This window comes from Aristolochia californica, unplaced genomic scaffold (assembly GCF_029961685.1).
Source record: "Aristolochia californica isolate CCGP_79_NKW_82.1479 unplaced genomic scaffold, dmAriCali1.0.hap1 SCAF_13, whole genome shotgun sequence".
Lineage (NCBI taxonomy): Eukaryota > Viridiplantae > Streptophyta > Magnoliopsida > Piperales > Aristolochiaceae > Aristolochia > Aristolochia californica.
Window position 1 is genome coordinate 3970140 of NW_027181804.1, and position 20121 is coordinate 3990260.

Below are 20121 nucleotides of genomic sequence, written 5' to 3' on the forward strand. Positions count from 1 at the left end.
AAATGAGTAGCTCCAACTCGAACAAAAACCAGACTCATTGAGGCTCCAACCTTCGGAACGATGGCAGGTTCTTTCCCGCACCTGTCTCAATGGACAGTCGGCATGGTAGCATACCCTTCACTCGGCGGATTGCAGCTGACCCGATTGCGCACCATTTGCTGGAACTTTGCTTTCTTCTATTGCTCAGAAGAGATTGACAACTCTGCTCAGCACTGGCACCCACCATTGTTGCGGAGAAAACCTAACAGTAGGGAGAGTCATTCCCTCTCTCGTTTAAATAGCTTTCCATCTTCTGTAGATTGATTTAGATGAGCCAGGAAGGTCTTAAGCAAGTTCCTCCCTCTTTCTAGGACGGAGAGAGGAAAGTGGCTTGGATATGGATATGTGCAATGACGATTAGGGAAGAATTATTGAGATCAACTTTTAAGGAGATCAGAGTCAGTAGACATAACAGGGTGGCATGTCTTCATGCGTCAGACTACCGTATGATATTGCTTATAATCTTTAGTTTTGTCCGATTCTGAGACAAGATAACCGTACCATCGACTGTTCGTAATCTTATAAGCAGCTTCGACTGATTCTCTACATGGTTAGGCTACAGAAATCTAATTTTTGGATTACAAAATGCTTCATAACAACCGACATTAAATCGTTTAATACAAATCTGATTCCCTGAACATAAAACTTGAATTCCTGATAATCCCAGTCAAGAAAGCCTAATTTCTGAATCTCTTTTAACAACGACAATGTAAATGGGTTATAGACATTTTTCTTTCTAATCATGAACTGGTGGTTATTATCAAAATAAGATTTTAAAGATTTCATGTCATATTATTTGTGAGCAAGAAAATAAGATCTGGTAAAAATGGACAGCTTTAAGATACAATCCTAGTTTTGGATCTTTAGTTTCCATTGTTTCAGTGCAATTGTGCAGAACTTTGACCTTTGTTTTCTGATGCTTAGCTTGGAATAAATTGTATCCAGAGCTTGACACTGTTGAGTGCCTTCCAGCTACAACCATTTCAGCACTCCTTAAGAACAAATCTTATCTGTCAGCTGTAGATAAAACAAGACAAGCACATGATTCCTTGACCCTTCTGCATCCATAGAAATTACCTACTCTGGATTTCTGAACTCCAAATGCCATAAATTCAACAGGTGTCAAAGGATGCATGAACAGAATCTCAAGGCCACCGATCTGTGGCCTGTTTTAAATCCAATCTAACAAAAGCATACAGAGAATCCGTTCCAGGAATCTCTGCACAGCAAGACAACTAAGCTGGCATGTTTCCCATTAAAATTTTCAATCCTCTGGATAAGTCTACAAATTATAATAACAAATCCTGTTTCCCAAAAGCCAGCTATAAATACCTCCCCATGGAGCAGCAGCCAAACCATCTGAGGATTCCAGTAGACTTAGAAGACTCCGAATTTCTGAGGTGTTCCGGCATATGAGCGGAATGAGAAATAGCAAGGTAAGCACTATTCCCGCTGCTGCTTTTGGAGATGGAAGTTTCGTCAGCAGAAGGCCTATCCCAAAGAGAGGGCAGATCAAGTCCAGAATCGCTGCAAATGCTTTCCACTCGATTGTCTCTGTGCTTTCAAGGGCTACATCACATCAACAGCATACAAGCCAAAGAAAATATTCCAGGGAGAACAGAAGAGACAGCACATGCACAGTAGATTTGAAAAGAAACACCTGAGCAACCTTGGATTCAAGAAGACTTCTTTATAAAGATGGTCCACTTAAATTTTCAACAAACGAAAAAGATGGTCCCCTTCAATACCACTTCATGTATGGATATTCTCAGTTCCAATTGAAATATGTCTTTAGCAAGAATAAAATTGTATAGGATGGTTCCAGATGAATTTGTCACAAGTACAACAGAGTAGCAGTTGCCACAGCAACTCCTGCATATCTCTTTTTAAACTACGTGATTGTTTCTTCTGCTGGTTGATTTTGTCGTGGTTGGTTTGCAACCTCATTCTGATCTGACGCCTCTGAACCATTAATTGGTTTGGCGCCAATTGCCACCAGGCTTTTCAGCCAAGCACCTTGAAATCTGGAGATGCCACCTCTGTTGGAATTGCTTGGAGACTCGGGAGTAATCTGTACCTGGGAGTTAGAAGTTACCCCAGCAAGGAAATTATATGCCACTTTGCTGGCCGATGCAATTTCTGTCTTAGCTTGCCTGAACTGAAAAATCATAAAAACAAGTGATTGTAGAAAGATAAAAGAGCCTAAATGACAAGTGTTGAAGAAATTGAGCAACAAAAAAATTTTGCTAAAAACACAAACAAGTGATTTCAGTAGACAAAGAAAATGCTCAGGCTCAATCCCAGGGCCACCATTCAATAGCCAAAAGATAAGGTCTTATGTAGTCATTAAGAATGCACTCACCAGAGAGATTTCTAATGACACTCACCATTAAAAAATAAAATTAAACCCAATTACCAAAAGTTAAGAATTTTCAAACAGATCAATGGATAGACAATTCTGAATGGGGCAATAAGTGTTTTACTAAAAAGAATTGCAGTTCTTAAGAGTGTCATTACTCTCAGATTCCCGGTCGCCCTCAACATGAGATTGACTAAACAATGAGCCATTCAAAAAATCAAAATTAAATTAAGCCCAGTCACCTACAGTGAGAATAGCCAAACATATCAATGCATCACATTATTTAAACCATGCAGGCTAATTTTCCTCAAATGTTTGACCAAAAAAAATGGCAGTTCATAGCATTTACTAAGGCTATCACTACCCTTGTTTCTAAGTTGATCTCATCCTGCTACTGCTTCACAAGAAAGCGACAGCAACAGTTTCCTTCCTGAGACTTAGTTTTGGACTACATATATGCACTCTGTAACCGTCCCTGTTTTTTTCTGTACAAAGGGATCTCAAGTAAAAAATAAAAAGGAATCTTCTTCCCACATGCAGCATCCAGCAATAAACAAAAACTGTCCTATTTGTGAAATAAACGAGTTGCAATCTTCACAAACATCACCTACTTCCAGAATTCATTTACGAGCAGATTAACATTCTACTTTGATCTTATTCAAATAAACAAATCATCAGTTTTCTATGTAGAAAAGAATTGGTCAAAAATCATTAAACATGTTCCACATGATAAAAAACTATAGCACCAGACTGACTTGTATACAGAGAGACTTGAAATGATAACAACTGCATGCTAGTTTGGAAGGACAGGAATTCTGAAACAGAACTTGTGCACAGCAAATAATGTTGTAGTACAGTAACAAGCAAAGATAGCATAATTTCAACAAAAAAAAAATATGGACATTCTTCTTCTGTAAGAAGGTTATACAATATCGTCACAAATGCTGGCTCATCTCCAACACAATATCTCTATAACTAATCCCATCGTTCAATTCCTTAAAATTACAAAAAATTGTATTGGTCAAGAAATGAGAAAACAAGTTTGCAAACTTCATGAGCTGCCGAACATTGGTTTTTCTGTCATCAAAAACAGAAAATCTCTCTGCTCCTCTTTCTCTCATGCTGTCCTCATCTTGCCTCATCATGAGTAACATGAGCCAAAAACTCCCAATGAGTGTGCTGTTTCTTCTCTAGTGCTACTCTTTGCAAAACAAGTTATTAACAGGCACAACAGTGAGATGTACAAAGCTCATTGCACGATAAGGTGTCCCTTACAGAAAGCTGTCTTTCTGTATGTAATGATAAAAATGGAAAGATTCAGTGAAGCCTGTTGGCATTTCACCTTTTTTTGTTTTTTTCTAAGAAAGATAACACTTCACATGGATGACCAAAGATTAAATGCAGAAAATAAAAATAGGAAACAGTTGCATTTCATTGATCTTTTGAATAAATTTTTAAACCAAAAAGAAAAACCAAGCAAGCAGCATCTTTAATTGGAGAGAATCACACCTTTAATGCTGTAGTTCCAGCAACCCCCATAGCAGCATCTCCAGCATTAGCAAACCTGTTCACCCAAGCTGTGAATGACAAAATGCTATGAGAAAAATTACCTGTTTCCAGAAATGATGAGAACGTGACAAAGAGTTGGAAACAAAGCAGGTGCTGAATAAAATAATTTAAATAACTAACTGAAATAGCTAAATTTAGAAACTCCATTAACTTAATATAACTTTTTTTTTAAAAAAAAAAACTATGGGGTGGACTTTGGCTCAATGGCCTCATTTGGGGATTTCTCAAAGCAAGCTTTAGGTTCAGAGGTAGGGCATTTGGGGAGATAGCCAACATTAAATACTTGAATAAATAACCTTCACTAACTTATGAATTAGTTCTACCTCACACAGACGAAGAGTTCTGACATATTCTACCAGAGGCACATTAATGATTTAAAATCACAAATAGAAACTAAAGCTGTGAAAACTGAAACAATAATAATGCAGAGAACTAGTCCTGAAATTGATATGTAATTAAGTAAAAACTGATCACTACTCATCTTTAAATATCAACTGTTTGGAGTTGTTAACAACCAATTCAAACAGATTATGGACACAGTTTGCTGTTTTTAGAAAGAATATGAACTTTACTTGTTTCCTTTTTTACTCACGAATCTGAAAAATTAGACAGAAAAAGTAACAAGAATAAGGAAACATGGGTTCTTCTTTACCTCCGTCTAGGGTTTTTTACAGGTCCTCAATATACTCCTACATTAAACCCAAGAAAAGAAAGAAAACTAGTAGTATCTAACAAGAATATTTTGAAAAGAGATCTAAGTCAACAAGATAAAACGATTATCATATTCAAACAAAAGAAGGTTTTGTCAGTTATATATTGAGCACCAAAAATATGTCTGCGAGATTATTAAATCAGCTAAGCCAACCAATTCAATTGAGCTGATTGGACTTGCAGGAATGATCTGTTGCCTTGTTTCAATTACAATCAGGTGCTTTCAAGATAAATGCAAATTTTGAACCATTTATCAGGCATATTGGGTTTTCTCTTTTCTGATTTCCTAGAACAGAGAAAACAAGAGGAACAAATCGCACTAAAATAGTTAAGGTACAGCAGGTGTAACAAAACCAATTCCCAGAAGCAGGGAGAGATGACAAGAAGGAAACAGACCAAAAAGCTGAAGTACTTGGAACTAGCCACACTAGTTAAGAAGTTTGCACATATAAAGCACTGCAAGAGACTTGAATGCACCCGGAATTGTCCGGCCATCCCTCATTATTAAGGCAGACTACATTTCTTTAATGTGATCTGAAAAAAAGCAGCTACCAAACACAATGAGAGGCCAGGGCATAGCTGTCGAAGAACAGATACTTTCAAGTATTCACTATTCCAAAGAACAGATCAAGAAAGATGAGAAGTGCTTCAGTTGATTTGTTGAAGTCCAGCAGGACCATGGTTATAAATGAGTTGCAACAACAAACAAAAAAACCATAGCCCACAAATTCAAATGATTCTGTGATCCTCAAAAGAGAAAAAGTAGAAACTGCTCCCTGTTGAATCATTGAAGCCTAGTTTCCAAACAGATATCTATTCAGTTTGGTGGGCAAAAATTGAATGCATTCTCATCAAACTCTACATGAATCATTACCTGTGCAAAAAACTCACAATGAGAGAGATAGAGAGAGAGAGAGAGATGTAGCAGTTTAGGGGAATGAAGAGGTTTATTAGCCTGTCCCAAAATTACACAATTTAGCACTGAAAGACAAGCTTTTAGGGAACTTGGCAGGTACTTCATGGGGCTGCTTTAGCACTTTGCTATATCTCAGTTCAAAAGATACAAAAAATTGGTAACAATGCAAACTTCTGTGCAGCTAGCAATAACTGATTAAACATACATCCAAGTTACTTCCCAGGAGGAAGCCTGCATGGCCACTCAACTTCAGGATTTCAGAAAGGACATATAAGAAGAAACATGTGACAAATTCTATCAATCCAATAGGCTGGATTGGAGCTTTGGCTCAATTGCCACATAGGGGGGATTTCTAGCATAATATCTTGGGTGCAAGCCTTGCCAAGGTAAAATTATTTATCATGACTTTTTAAAGACTATTGCCAGAAAATTGTGGGAGACAAGATGTATTAAAGTGGATTCTCCCTTTGGCTCATATGGCCTCCCTCCCTTAAGAAGAGGGAGGCGGGTGAGGGTGGGGATTTTCTTAATGGTTCAATTCTGAAGGGGTTAAAGGCATCTTTTTATTATTTTGTTTTTTGTTTTTTTTAATTGGCAATTTTTTTAAAAACAGGGTATCTTTTCTATATGCGTAATTATAATTCAAAAAAAAAAAAAAAAGATGAAGCACAAATTCAGATACTCTAACAAGAAAAGTGTCGTCTGCGGTCTTCATTCTGGAAAACCTAGAGTGATAGAAGACAAACTGCTAAAATGAACAGATCGCATAGCATCCATAAGCCATGTACATGACACTATCAAACTTAGCCAGAGAATTACATCATACATAGAACATATTTTAGAAGAGTTTTCATTTATCAATAACTAAAATGTTGGATGGAAAACAATCAGTGATAGGTCACCTGGAAGTTTTGGCACACCAAGCCTTTCACAGAATTCATCACAAAAGTGATTGCAGTTTTTAGCTAGCAAGTCATAAGAATTTCCAGGCCATTCTCTGCTAAGTTCTCTCAAAATCTGATTAACTTTGAAGATTGAACACTGAGTTACTCCGAGAACAATCCGCTCCCGATATGTGTACATGGGATTTTTGCCAGAGGGGCAACAAAAAACCCCAGAGCCATTCTCACAAAACCCAAAAGACCATTCATCATCGCCATCGACCTGCCAAGATTGATTAGAATAAGTTTATCACTCTCAAAAAGCCTTCAAATAGGTCATTACTTACACATAAATAAACATAATTGTCATCAGAGCTTTGTCACAACTATGTCAGGTTGATCTACAGATTTCCTTCTCCTCCACTCAATTTGTCTCTAAAAGTTCCATTATTTGCTGATTGTCTTTGAGTCTTTCCTCATCATTACCTTCCACTTTGTTTTTAGCCTTCCTGTCTTTGAGTCGTTCCTCATCATTACCTACCACTTTGTTTTTGGCCTTACTGTCTTTGAGTCTTTCCTCATCATTACCTTCCACTTTGTTTTTGGCCTTCCTCTACTTCATGCCGGTCCATCAACTGATGATGACAAAAGACCTAGCTTGCTCAAATAAGAAGGGTTCAAATTCTTATTTTGACATTTTATAGAGGTTTTATGCCAGTTGCCAACAGAGCACAGCCTTACCATTTTACCCACTATGGTCACAACAATCGCAGTCTTTAAATAACAGATGAAATTCAAATTACAAACTCGAAAACAGATGGTAACAAATGAAATTCAAATTTATGAACTAAAAAATAGGTGCACTGAAAATCACAGTATGATCATGTCCTTCAAAGAAGCACATAAAATAATACATTCTTTGGTTTGACGAAAGTTAACGAATAGTCATGTGAAAACAAGCGGCACACCCCAGTATAGCGTAAATTTGCACCAAATACTTCTCATACTTTTTTCCAACTTGAAACTAAACAATTGCAAAGGCCTCTTACAGAAAAGAGCTCACATACCCCTCCTCACAAAGCTAGGTAGATAGCAGCTTTGGTTAGTAAGGTAGTAACACTAGCTGGAACTGGTCTTTTTTTAGCAATGACAAATACATATCTGAATTACTTTTCACAAGACAATGGCAACTCGGTATTCTCTTTTTTTCATTTTTTTTCTCCTTGTTTCATTTTTATTTTAATTTTAATTTTATGTATCTGTTTTTCACACTCATGTTTTGGAATGTTGAAAATGTCAATTAGATATACAAACTACAAACAGTACCCGTGGTGAGACTTGAAGTCAAAACCTCACTCAAGAAACCTCCATGTGCCCAATGAGCCAAAGGCACAATCTAGTTGTACATAATATTTTGATAAGGTCATTGCCATTACTTCTTCTCCTTGACTCCATCAATTCAATAGTCACCTGTCCAGGGTTATGCCCCAACAACCGTTTCCAAAATAAGAATGTACAGTTTTAGCATTCAACCAACAGAACTGATCAGAAAAAAAGGGGTTTTCAATCTTATAAACCTCGTAAAATAAAATATTTTCCATATAGTTCTTCAATGTAACACCAACTTTTATAAACGCCACAGCAGTAGAAAAGGTGAACAAGAACGAAATTCGAAGACTCCTAAACCTCATCGCATTAACATGGCAAAACAGAACTCAAACATGATCAATCTCACAATACACAAGACTAGGACAGTCCGTCAGCGCAAAAAAAAAACCCAGTTCCTTCCCTAGGTAGTAATTCCAATTGGAGAAACTTATCAAAATCGGTTATTTCCAGGAATCCATGTCATGCAGATCGAGCCCTTTGGCATTTTCTATCTCTCCAAACCCCACCAAAAATGATAGTCCTCTAAATGTACGCAAATGAAAACAAAAACAACTAACCTGCACAGCGCTATGAAAGATCCCTCCCAACCCAATTCCGTCCTTGAAGATCTTGTTGATCTGGACGATGGTGTTGTTTGTCTTGGGAGAAGAGCTATTCGTCACGTCGTAGATATGGAGGATTACCTCCGTCATCTTCTTCTTCTTCCTCCCCCTCCTCCTCCTCTTGAATCAATTCTCTCCCCGATTCGATTCTCTTTCTTCACTCCAGTCGGGTGTTGAACCCCAGATACTTAAGAGAACGCCACTCAAATATGGCTGGGGGATGGCACCGCCTTTCTGCTTTTCCAACTCACTTTGCCTCGCTCTTTGGATAATTTTCAGTCGGGGGAAAACTGTGAAGGGAAAGACTTTTTCTGGGAATTAGAAAAAAAAAAAATACTTGGGTATCCTTTTTAGTTTTTGCAGTTTGCAGTCTAACAGCCGGCTTCCGTCTGTGTCACTGGACGTTTAAACAGATTTGCTCGACGCAGTCTTTTCCAACAGCAGAGACGAGTTCGTCATTGCCCTGGAATCTTACAGGATTTACGAGAAAAAGACAAGGACAGTCTACTCGAAAATTCTGATGTTGTAAGTCGTAACTAGTAATGACAAAAGCAGTTCCGCCTTATGGAGGATGATAATAAATTACTAGTTAAAACTGATTATATAATATTGGGAGGAGAAAGAAGAAGAAGAAGAAGGATTAATCACGGTGTCACAACATCGAAAATTTGGAGTCAAACTGAGTCACTAGGGTGGACTCGCCTATTCTAGAAATGTTGAGTCTGACCCTTAAACGATCCACCCGAGTAGATTTGACTAAGTTACAATACCACAATTAAAATGTGGGTATCATTATCAATCAAATTCAAATATATGATAAGGGGGGGGGGGGAATTAGTCAACAAAACGGAAATTTGAAGTTCATCTTCATCTCCAACATAAACTTCTATGTCTCTATTTTAGATGGAACACAGGCAAAGTCCCACTGTAGATGGCACTCTTACCAAATAAGTCGATGGTCCCTTCCCCCACATATGACTAGAACAAAAGAAACATCTTGCTTCAATACTTGATAATTTTATTTATTTATAGTTTACTATTTATTAGACGGAACAAAATCAGGTAAAAGGTATTCCATACCCAATAACCGATTACAATTTAATTCTAAGGGTATAGAAATATTATTTATTGTATTAAAGGTACCTAAGTTTTAACTAAAAAATTGTAGAACCATAATCTTTTTGTAAATTTTTTTAAAAGATGATGTATTTTCTTGAATGACCATGTTATGTTTATAGTGTTATATGTCTTTAGGTATTATATATATGATGTCATGTTTTCTTTTTTAATTTTAAATAATTTAGATTTTTTATCATATTTTACTTCTTCTTCTTTTTTGTTTATTTTCCCGTTCACTCATTTACATAACCCATAATCAAGAAAATAGACAAAATTGGAATAAGAAAATGGTAACCAGAAGAATGTTTGTCTCAAGTTCACTATTAAAATAATTTTAATAAAAATATTTAAGTTACTAATGAGGTGTATTAAAAGCTCTAAAAGACTTTTTTTGGCAGCATACCTTTTTGACTAGCAAAAGACCATCTAAATGCCTCACTCGATAAGGGAAGAAGCAACTCATGCCAGAAAGCACATTATTGACACAATTGAGCAACATTGTTTGACTAGAAAAGGAGGTCAACACAGTAAACACGACAAGCCCATGGAGTAAAATGACATTTTTTACTAATTACGAAAACAAAGGCAAAAAAAATAAGCAAAGTTATTCGTTTTGACTACCCCCATCCGACAGGACATGAAAGAGAAAAAATATTGTAAGTACCCATTCGGCTAGCTGGCCAAACACCTAGAAGAAACAGTTTATCAAGGCCAAACAATTTAACTAAGACCATTTGAACAACAAGGAGACAGAATAGTCACTAGAAGCATCCATTCATTACCATCCGCACACCCAAGTCGAAGATGCCAAATCCCAAAAGAAGGCAAAAAGGCGTCTAACAAAGGCTATCTAATTGGTCCTTAGTGACGCCCCATTCTGTAAAAGTTGTGGAATGTGAATGAAGGTTTTAATCCAACCAACATTCTCTGAAATTTGTAAGTGACCTACAAATGTGATTAGAAACTCATCATAAAAATTTTATATTTTGAGATTTTACTGAGTTTAACAAAGGAACAAAAGGTCCCCCCTCCAAGTTCAATGATTCAAATTTTGAACTTTGCAAACTTGTCTATTTAAGTTGTTTTCGCCCAAAACATGAACTCTATCAACTCCTAAGCTAAAAATTCATTCTTAATCACTCTTACGCTTTGAAACCAAAATTGAAGTAGGATTGTAAGGTCTAATGAGGAACAATCCTAGATGATGGCGTAAATAAGTTTGTTAACTTTTGCTTTTAATTTTAAATTCTTTCGCTTGATTTCTATTTGTATATTAGTAAATTAATTAATTTAATGTGTAAAGTCAATTTTATGCATTATCTTTATGCACGATAATTAGAATACAAGTGGCATCAATCACATACAAATACACACAAGATTTTTAGGTGGTTCATAATTCTTCTAGGGATTGCTAGACGAATTATAATATTACCCACACAGGGTCTTACCCATTTTATTGAATACAACAACCACAATGGGTCTTACGCCATTTTATTGGATACAACGGCTAACTTACAATAACTCTCACTCACTCAGATTTTTAGTAGCTCACTAAGTTATACAAGTCTAGACCTACACAAGGATTTACAACAACTCACTAAGTACACCAACCTAGGCCCTAAAAGGGGTTTTTGTCATCGCCTGCCAACTACAAGGTCTTAAACATACACAGTATCAAACACAACTTTTCAACTTCTACTCCTTAGCGACAACAGGCTATGAGTAGTAATATGAACTTTAGTGAATGTTTCACTAGTTCACTATTCAACGTACATGTATGTAAATACTTGGATTTGAAATCATATTCCCAAATTTTAATGCTTAGTAAAAACCCTTTTAAAATCCCCAATAAAACAACATATAAACATGTATTAATGTGATTTGAAAACAGAAGAGATTATAAAAAAGATGAAATCATACAAGCATGTATTCATATAAAAATATGAATTAGTGTAATTCATAAAGGAAGAAGATATGAAGAAGAAATGAAGTCATCATAAAGTCCAATCCACCACTATATTTAATTTTTAAAGCATTAATGAGAAGTTCTTAATCAATAAGATAATCCAATTTACTGTCTTTGATTTGCAGTTACATATTGGCTTAGATTTGATGAACTCGTGGAGTTCCCATTGAGCGCTGTTTGTTTGGTGCTTTGACAATAATGCCCTTTTCGTGCCTGTTGTCCCCGCTCACCGCACCCGCCCTTGTCCTGTGGCTCGTTTTCATCCCAATTCAACGCCCACGCTCTCTCTCTCTCGATCTATAGTTCTGTACTGGCGTGGTATGAAGTCGGCCGAGTTGCGAAACCGCCCACCGTTTCGCCATTTTCGTCTGGTACACCCTCTGCAATCTGCTGCTTTTTTCTCGTTTTTCTGCGTTCTGTTTCTTTTCGGCGTTGTGATGTTTTGTGCTTCGATCTGGAAATGAATCTCGTCTCTTATTTTGGTTGATTGATGAATCCGGTTTTGAGATCCGGTAAGAGTAGATGGGAATCTTTTGTAATTGCTGTTGTTTTCGGATCGCGTTTCGGCCCACCGGTTGTGGAGAATAGAGTCAAGGTTTTGTGTGGAATTCGGTTTTACGCAGGATGTTGTTAGATTGAAGATGCTCGGTTGGGTTAATTGTATCGGTTTCAGAGTACCGCGTGCAACTGAATTATGTTTCTGGTTATGAGGTGGAAGACGTATACGAAAATTAAATCTGTATCTTAAACAAAACTTCTTGTCTTGTGATGGAAATACCGTTCAAGGACTAAACTTTTACTGTCCTTGTCTCTTAAATTAATTTCTTGAGCTGATCGTGGATGCACGGTCGAATTTTCGTTGTACTAAAGATGTTGTTTGGGTTTTACCTTCGGCTTTCTGGCCTTTCTTCTTTGGGATACTTTTTTCTTCATATTTCTCTCTAGCCGGATAATGTTACTTATTCAATCAGTTACTATTGCTTATGGTTTCGTGAATTGTTATCTTGTGGAAGGAAGGTTTATGCTTCTATGAAAAAAAAAATTCAGAATATTTTTTGGTTACCCTTTACGTCCACTAGGAGCTTGCAGTTGTAGTCATATAGGGTTTGGGCATCTGTTGTTCTCATTTCATTTTCTATTTCAACATAAATAATTTTCACGCTGGCTTCATTTTAAGGTTTGGAAGAAAGTCGGAGAAAAGATGAGAAAATGGGATTCTTTGGCCTCTTGAAAAGCTTAATTTACCCTCAAGCTCTCCTAATTTCTTTTCTTTTTCCGTAGTTACCCTCCAACTGGAAATTTTCTTAGGTAAATTTTGTGGAGATTTATATTTCTTGCCTTCTTTGCTTGATAATATAGAAATCAAGCTTAATGATTTTTTTCTTCATTTTTGGTTAATATAAATTCTTAATTTGGTTGCCTTCCATATCAACTATTAGATCTACGTAAACCCAGTTTATGATGTCCTGGGGAACATACGTGGTCTCTTTTGTGGTTTATTCCCTTTCCATTGTTGATGTTTATTGTATGACTCATTTGCAATAGGAGGCCATGTGAGCTGCTTGATTGAAGATTGGATTTTTATCTATTGATAATAAAGGTTAAGTGAATTGCTGACAGACTGTTATGGGAAAGCCAGAGGGATTTGGTAAGGTGGGAAAAATGAGTCCAAGGGATACATCTATCAGCGCATACCGTTTCGCATTTTTGCTATCTCCAGTGGTTTCAGTTTGGGAGTGTATTGTTCGTAAAATGAGATACTCATTCAGACCTGAGTGGGTGTAGCTGCTGGTGCATACACACTATACTAGTTTACTACAAACTCTGAACTTTTTACCAACTAGATAGGATTGAACCACGAAGAATTGGTTGACCTTATGGCAAAAATGGTTTAGGATAATAGACTCTTTTTTGGTGGATTTCTTTGAAGTTTGAGAAAATATATTACATAGATATTTAGGATCCATGGATAATGTTAGGTGTGTGCAAGTGCCACCAGTGCTGAGGAAAGAAAAGAAGAAACAGGTGAAAGATGAGCTAGATCGAATCAAACAGGCTGAAAAGAAAAAAAGACGGTTGGAAAAAGCTTTGGCTACGTCAGCTGCAATTAGATCTGAACTGGAAAAAAAGAAACAGAAAAAGAAAGAAGAACAGCAAAGGCTTGATGAAGAAGGGGCAGCAATAGCTGAGGCTGTGGCTCTACATGTCCTCTGTGATGACTCTGACGACTCATGTCAGATTGTGTTGAACAGTAACCAAGCAATCAACTTCAACAAATGGGACCATGCTGGCAACATTGGCCTCGTTAGGAGGACAGGGCCTGCTTATCAGGGATTGACCAAGTATTCACTTGAGGGGATGGGTTGGATTTCTGATGTTCATGGGTCAGCATGCAAGTGGAACGATTGTGGAATAGGCTGGTCCTTGACCTCTGGTTTCCTAGGAAGAGATTTTCAGGCACCATATTTTGAAGAAAGAGGCAGAGGCGGAGAGGTATCAGCTGGGCTGATTGCAGCTCAAACTGTTTCATCACTTCAAATTGCTGAAGATTTGCGTAACAAAATCAATCTCTACAGGGAGCTCTGACCATTTACATTCTGTTAATATAGTTGTATATAAGTATTGCGGAATTGCCGATTCATAGTCAAAGAATAGTCTTGTTTCCTCAGATTTATGTGGTGTCCCTTTGTCATGTTCTTGGATACTATTGTCCCCGTACTACTTATATGAAGGTTGCTATATTTAACGTGATTGTCAGTTAACTATGGGCAGACTGATATTGTACTGATGTGTATTTGCTTTATGAAGTTACTGCTTGATGCATCACTAATGTCTTGTCAAAGTGGTTTCCTACTTGTTGTTATGTGTGTTTCCTCCATATGTTTGCTCCATTCAGAACTGATTTTGTATGTTTAGTCAGAGGTATTCTTTAATTTCAAACTAATCTGTTGTTCTGCTTCATTCAAGGGTTTTTTTCTTTTCATAATTTAAGATGTTGCTTTGAAGGTTGATGCTCCCTCTATCTGAAGACAGCAGACATTCCATTCATCTCCATATCCCAGTTCCAAAAGGAGCCAAAACTCAAAAAGGAATAAAGATTCTGGGTGGAAGAAATGAATAACGAATAAACAAAATTTAAGTTTCTTGATCTATTCCACCCTGCAGTGTTCTATACTCTTGACAAAGTATCTTCTGTTGCTTTCAGAAGCAGTGTGTACCTAAAAGCTGACTATTTAGCAGATTTTATGGTTGTCGCAGGCGAAGGTAGATGGGGTTTTCATCAATAGTTCACTTTTTTGGTGGATAATTCAATGCCCACATGACCTTTGTAATTCGCCTCTGCCATTCTGGGACTTCAATTATTGCAGACAAAATAATGGACGAGTTGCCCAGAATGTTTCTCGGTAGTTTGCAAAACCAAAATCTCCTTGTCTCGGCTGTGTTTGTTGAGGTCTATTCATCGACCCATGAAGGGCTCTAATTTACAATTTACAACCAAGGGTCTAAAATATGCTTATTTTTGGGTATGCTTTGTATTAAAGTGATACAAATTATATGACCCTATTAATATATCATCATTGAAGGTAACATTGTATTATTTCCATAAGATAGATTTGATTAATTCATCGAAATAAGGGATTTTCCATGGATGGAATTGAAGGTGAGTTCATAATTTTAACTTTAATAATTTAATAATATTACTAAATAATTTAACTTTAATTTAATAGATAAGTTAGAAAATGAGTCCACCAAACTTCAATGAACTTTAAGTCCATACTCCTTTTCTCTTTATTAAAAAAGGTAAGATATTTGTATCATGTCATGTGACACATGCAAATAAATATATTAAAATGTTATTTTATCATTTTATGAGACAAAACTTATAATGGGTCTTAAAGATGCTTCAATCATTTAATAGGACAAAAGATTAAAAAATAATTTTTATTTATATATATATAAATAGGTGAAAGGGGTATCTTTAAATTTATTTGACATATATCATAGGATATTTAAGACAATAATTCAACAATTTTTTTATAACAAAGAGGAAGGGAAAATGCCAAAATGGGGTTTTTATTTTATATTAAAATAAAACTAGGTATAAATGAAAAAAAAATTATAAAGGATAGTAGGGTTTTGTATAAGAAATATGAAAAGATAAGTATATTTAATTATTTTAATAATTTTTAATAATAAAAATGAAAGGATATTCAACCAAAGCAATCCCAGCCTATCAGTTCCAAGACTAGAATAGAAGAGAAGAAAATGTGGAAACATTTTCTATCCACTATATATGGTTTGGACCATAGTTTATAGAGTATTAATCCTACCTTCCATGGCCCAACTGCAAATAGATAATGTCCAAGCTCTTATCTAACTCTAATCCTCAAATCAAGACTTTTGTTTTCTCCCAACAAGAACAACGAGAGCCAAGGAATAATCCACTTCAGTTAGACCGGCCAGTGGTCGAGATTCCTCTCATGCATCCTTACAAGTTATCACCTTCCTTGCGTGCTAATTTTGGAACGACCTGATCAAGAAAGAAGACCAGAGAACCAGAACAATATATCACTAAAGAAAATGAATTTATTTGTTATAATGAAAAAACGATCGAGATGGATTTTGCGTTTGGAGAATCGAAGCTAGGAAAAGGAAGATGAAGAAGCTAGCCGGCCATAATGCAGTGGAGATCGAAGAGAGAAGGGAATGGTTTTTTTTTTTTTTTTTTTTTTAATTCAAGTGGGTGAAGATAGTACTACCCACCTGATCTTCTGAGGCATTATCATCCGTAGACGGCAGCATCATTGTTCCGTTCGCCTTTCTTCTAGCATCTCTTTGGATGTTCCTTCCTGCGACCTCTGAAATCACATTTTTTGAACAGAAGTGAATCAAGGGAAGAAGATATAGACCCAGATGCAGAAACCCATGTTATACAGAACATCGATCTTCATTTCCTGCTCTGAGACTGGGGATACATTATACCATTATTTAAATGGGTCTGCCTTCTTTGCAGACTGCTGAGGCATTTAGTATCGAGGGTGGATTCGGCGCAGTCTGGAAGGTCACGATCGAGGGCGGGCGGATGGTAAGCGTGGCGACTCGAGTACGTTAGATCACTCCGCTTGAGCATTGTCTTCACGAAGGATTCCTCCAGTCGGTTGAGGAAGGAGACGTGTTTCTCGTCCGTCCAACACCCGTTCGTTTCGCCGGCGGCCATGCCCAAAGTCTCGGTGGCTGATCAGCACGCGCGGTTCGTTTGGTGGACTTTTTGCGAGCTGTAAAGAAGAGCTTGATAAATGGTAGCTTTGGCTTCGTTTTTCTTGGCCTTTTGTTTTTTGGTTTTTTCAGCTTGGGGAAGAGAAATATCGGTGGTGGGGATTTCAGATATTTTCATAGTCACGTCGCAGAATCGTCTCTCCAATTTGGAGCTTAAAAATATCGGCCAAGAGTTTCGGCCCGTGATGGCGACGTAGTCAAGGCGATTGATTTTTGGATAACTGTTGTCTTTGAACGATTCGTCCGCCTGTGCTCGCCTTCTTTCTCTTCCACTTTTCCATGCTTTGAGCGCTTTTGGAGTTTCTGATACTTTTTAACTCTTCTGAAGTTGTACAACTATAAAGAAAGAAATCAAGAAGCTCGTCCTCTGAAAATGGCCGTGAATCGATTCTAACAGATAAGTAAAGACAGACAAGAACTGCAGACAAAAGATCTGGAGATGATCCAGAGAGTCTCTGTAATTTATGTGGCTTGTATTGGATCCCGTTTGTTCTGAAGAACAGAAAATGGAAAAGAGAATTGGTTTAGGATACGAATCTGGAGGCGATCGTGTAGGATTGTTGGAGTTCGACAACCAGAGCAGAGGCTCCTACAAAGAGGATAAAATCAAATGTCGTTGAGTGAGTGGGATCACACCCAGCTAAACTATGAAGCGACACGTCACGTGCTTCTCTGTAGCCGTCAGAGACATGTTTCCAGTTCCAGGACGCTCGTTTGGACACATTATTCAGGAAGATAATGATGCGAGTCCCAGGTGAAAGCGGAAGATCTCCCAACAAATGAACTCTTACTCTAACCCAGAGATCGTCGTTTGTTGTGGTGAGAAAGCCTTAATTTGAGCATCTCTGGGTGAAAATCTGGAAATATGAATTAGAAGTATTTTAACAGCTCTGAAAGGATATGAATGAATGAGGCTCTCTCTTAACGTTTTTTCTGTTTTAGCAAATCTCAGCCCAGTGAAAGAACTCTAATGACGACTCCAGTTTCTTTCCTAAACAGTAACCTTAACACAGTTTCTTTTCTCACTAGTTTCTACTCGAGTACTGATCTGCTGCTCTGCAATCAGACAGGAGCATCAAATGGAAGGCCCAAGAGGTTCTTATCTTTCAGCTCCAATATAGACTACAACAGAATCAATTGTGAAGTGACAGTCCAAACCAAGTGCCTCAAAGACATGATAGTTATCCATGATAGACGAATAGTAATAAAACTCTAACAATCTCTTTGAATACTCACAAGTAACTCTTCCCCAACTCCTTTCACGGCAGCTTTTTCATTAATAATAATTCTCTCTGTTTAGAACTTCAAACAAAGCCTTGGACAGTTCACAAGATGATTCCAAGCGTCATCGAGGAATAGTTATTCTTTCTCACTGACCATATACAGAGAAGTGTGTGTTCAGTGTATGCAGAAGCCTGATCATATGAAAGGAGGGAAACAGAAGGCCGGATACTTTGATTCACATTTGATACTAACTTGTAAATCTTCAACGTTTTTTCCTTTTTTTTTTTTTTTTGTTGAACAGCGTGAATCCCTGAACATTTTCACAGCTAATGAACGGTAAATTTGTCATATCAATGGTAAAGTCCGACAGAAAAAAACAGGATGTCATGGCTTGGCCTTCTACCCCTTTGTCCTTGAAGGGTGTGAGAGGTGGAATATGACCCACAAAGGCTTGTGCACACCAGGCACAATTATGGCACGATTATGAAGCAGCAAAGGGGACATCAATTAACTAGTAAGCTCCACTCCCTGAAAGCCATTGAAGCAAATACCAACTCATTATAGAAGTGCATGAACAAGTTGAAATCATCCGACAGACTATAGAAGAGATTAATGTCCCAAATCCTATAGAGAGCTCATATTGCTAATGCTTGAGGCCTATCATAAGGCCATTGATTGATTTTTACAAAAAAATGGCTTCTAAAGGAGTTTTAGAATTCTATCCTTGTCTTTCATCTACTTCCCTTAGAGATGTGCATAGCATCGTATAGGAGTGGATTATGTTTTTGACGTGGTAAAGAATGCCGAGGTCAAATGCTTGTAGTTGAGGCATATGCGGTTACCAAGGGAAACTCTTTTATACTTAAACTGGAATTTATAACTTCAATTTGCATTGAAAAAGATTATTGCTCTTCAATTTTCTTCTATTGAAAATAAAATAAAATTCATAGATGCAATTCTTCATATATGTAAACACTTCTCTTTTGGACTACACTTTTCTTAAATATTTTGGTCACATAAAAATTACCACAACATGTAGAATTCTTCATTGTAGATTATACTACTACTTCTCAAACGTGGAATTCGAAAGAAAGCGCAACCATTACAACACTCAACTTCTAATCTCATCTGTGTATTTCTCTTTCTTTTCTCAATGGCATTGTTCCCAACTTGAAACAAATAAAATAGTTGTAGTAATGATCTCTTTCATCAAAGTGTCCCAAAGATAACTATCCAATCGGGTGCATACTCTCAAAAAAGTTAAAAAATAGGTGATAAAACATAAGTTGAAACCAACCTCAAAGGATTTTGAACAAAAATAGTGATAATAATCACTAAAGTGGGTAACGTCTGTCACTCACAAGACGATGATAAAAACCCTAGGGTACCAATAAAAAAATCTCAATGGACTTAAAAACACCCATATAATGAAGGAAGACCAACCAAAGAAAATACACCAAAGGGTCGGCCAAAAAGGGGGTAAACGAGTGTAAAAAAAGGTGGTAGGAGAAAGACAATGAAGTAAAAATTAATGGGGAATTAAAGGAAGAGAAAATAACCGTCACCGTAATAATAAGGAGATTGTAATGGTAGTAATGAAATAACTAAATAAATTTGACCAAGGATAACTTTTTTTGGGGTGACCACAATTTTCTAAAGTTAATTATGTGGAAGACATACAATCAAATAGCAAAAACAAAAAACTTAAAAACAACTTTGATGCAAGATATTGCATATCTTGAATGAGCACATCATGAAGTGATTAAGTTAGATTTAAACTCTTTGATTAGAAGAAAATTTTGGCTAAAAACAGGAATTTTAGGAGAAAAAGAAACTCAATTCACGTCAATGCCTAAAGAGATAATAGGAAAGAAAATAGGAAAAAATGAGAGATTTTCAGCAGAAGTGACTTTTGGTACTTCTGATATCAATATCTCCCACGATATAACTCAATATCACAGACGGTTTATTGTTCAAGAAACTAGACTCAAAGATATTTAATTTGATATATTCGTTCTTAAATATTTTATGACCTCTTTATTATCATCATCTATAGCTTTACCTTTGCT

At 36.8% G+C, this 20121-nt stretch overlaps 2 protein-coding genes across 2 annotated transcripts; both read right to left on the reverse strand.

Annotated features, from left to right (window-relative positions):
* Nucleotides 1-1709: 1709 nt before the first annotated feature.
* LOC137948631 (uncharacterized) lies at nucleotides 1710-8821 on the reverse strand. Its single transcript, XM_068794740.1, has 4 exons — nucleotides 8422-8821; nucleotides 6497-6758; nucleotides 3908-3975; nucleotides 1710-2197 (listed from the first exon to the last, which is right to left on the reverse strand). Exons 1-4 carry the CDS (start codon nucleotides 8554-8556, stop codon nucleotides 1931-1933), a joined length of 732 nt encoding a protein of 243 aa, XP_068650841.1. The 5' UTR covers nucleotides 8557-8821; the 3' UTR covers nucleotides 1710-1930.
* Nucleotides 8822-15808: 6987 nt separating this feature from the next.
* LOC137947575 (uncharacterized) lies at nucleotides 15809-17001 on the reverse strand. Its single transcript, XM_068793377.1, has 3 exons — nucleotides 16535-17001; nucleotides 16316-16410; nucleotides 15809-16082 (listed from the first exon to the last, which is right to left on the reverse strand). Exons 1-3 carry the CDS (start codon nucleotides 16767-16769, stop codon nucleotides 16041-16043), a joined length of 372 nt encoding a protein of 123 aa, XP_068649478.1. The 5' UTR covers nucleotides 16770-17001; the 3' UTR covers nucleotides 15809-16040.
* Between the last annotated feature and the right edge of the window lie 3120 nt (nucleotides 17002-20121).

Bases quoted from the DNA above. Each gene is read 5' to 3' on its own strand.
- LOC137948631 (XM_068794740.1), bottom strand. From the start codon at position 8,556: ATGACGGAGGTAATCCTCCATATCTACGACGTGACGAATAGCTCTTCT. The intron at 6,759-8,421 runs GTTAGTTGTTTT...CAATCTTGGCAG, and splicing joins TCTTTCATAGCGCTGTGCAG to GTCGATGGCGATGATGAATG. The intron at 2,198-3,907 runs GTGTGATTCTCT...ATGATTTTTCAG, and splicing joins CTGGAACTACAGCATTAAAG to TTCAGGCAAGCTAAGACAGA.
- LOC137947575 (XM_068793377.1), bottom strand. From the start codon at position 16,769: ATGGCCGCCGGCGAAACGAACGGGTGTTGGACGGACGAGAAACACGTC. The intron at 16,411-16,534 runs GTATAATGTATC...ATGTGATTTCAG, and splicing joins GCAGACCCATTTAAATAATG to AGGTCGCAGGAAGGAACATC. The intron at 16,083-16,315 runs GTGGGTAGTACT...TTTCTTGATCAG, and splicing joins ATAATGCCTCAGAAGATCAG to GTCGTTCCAAAATTAGCACG.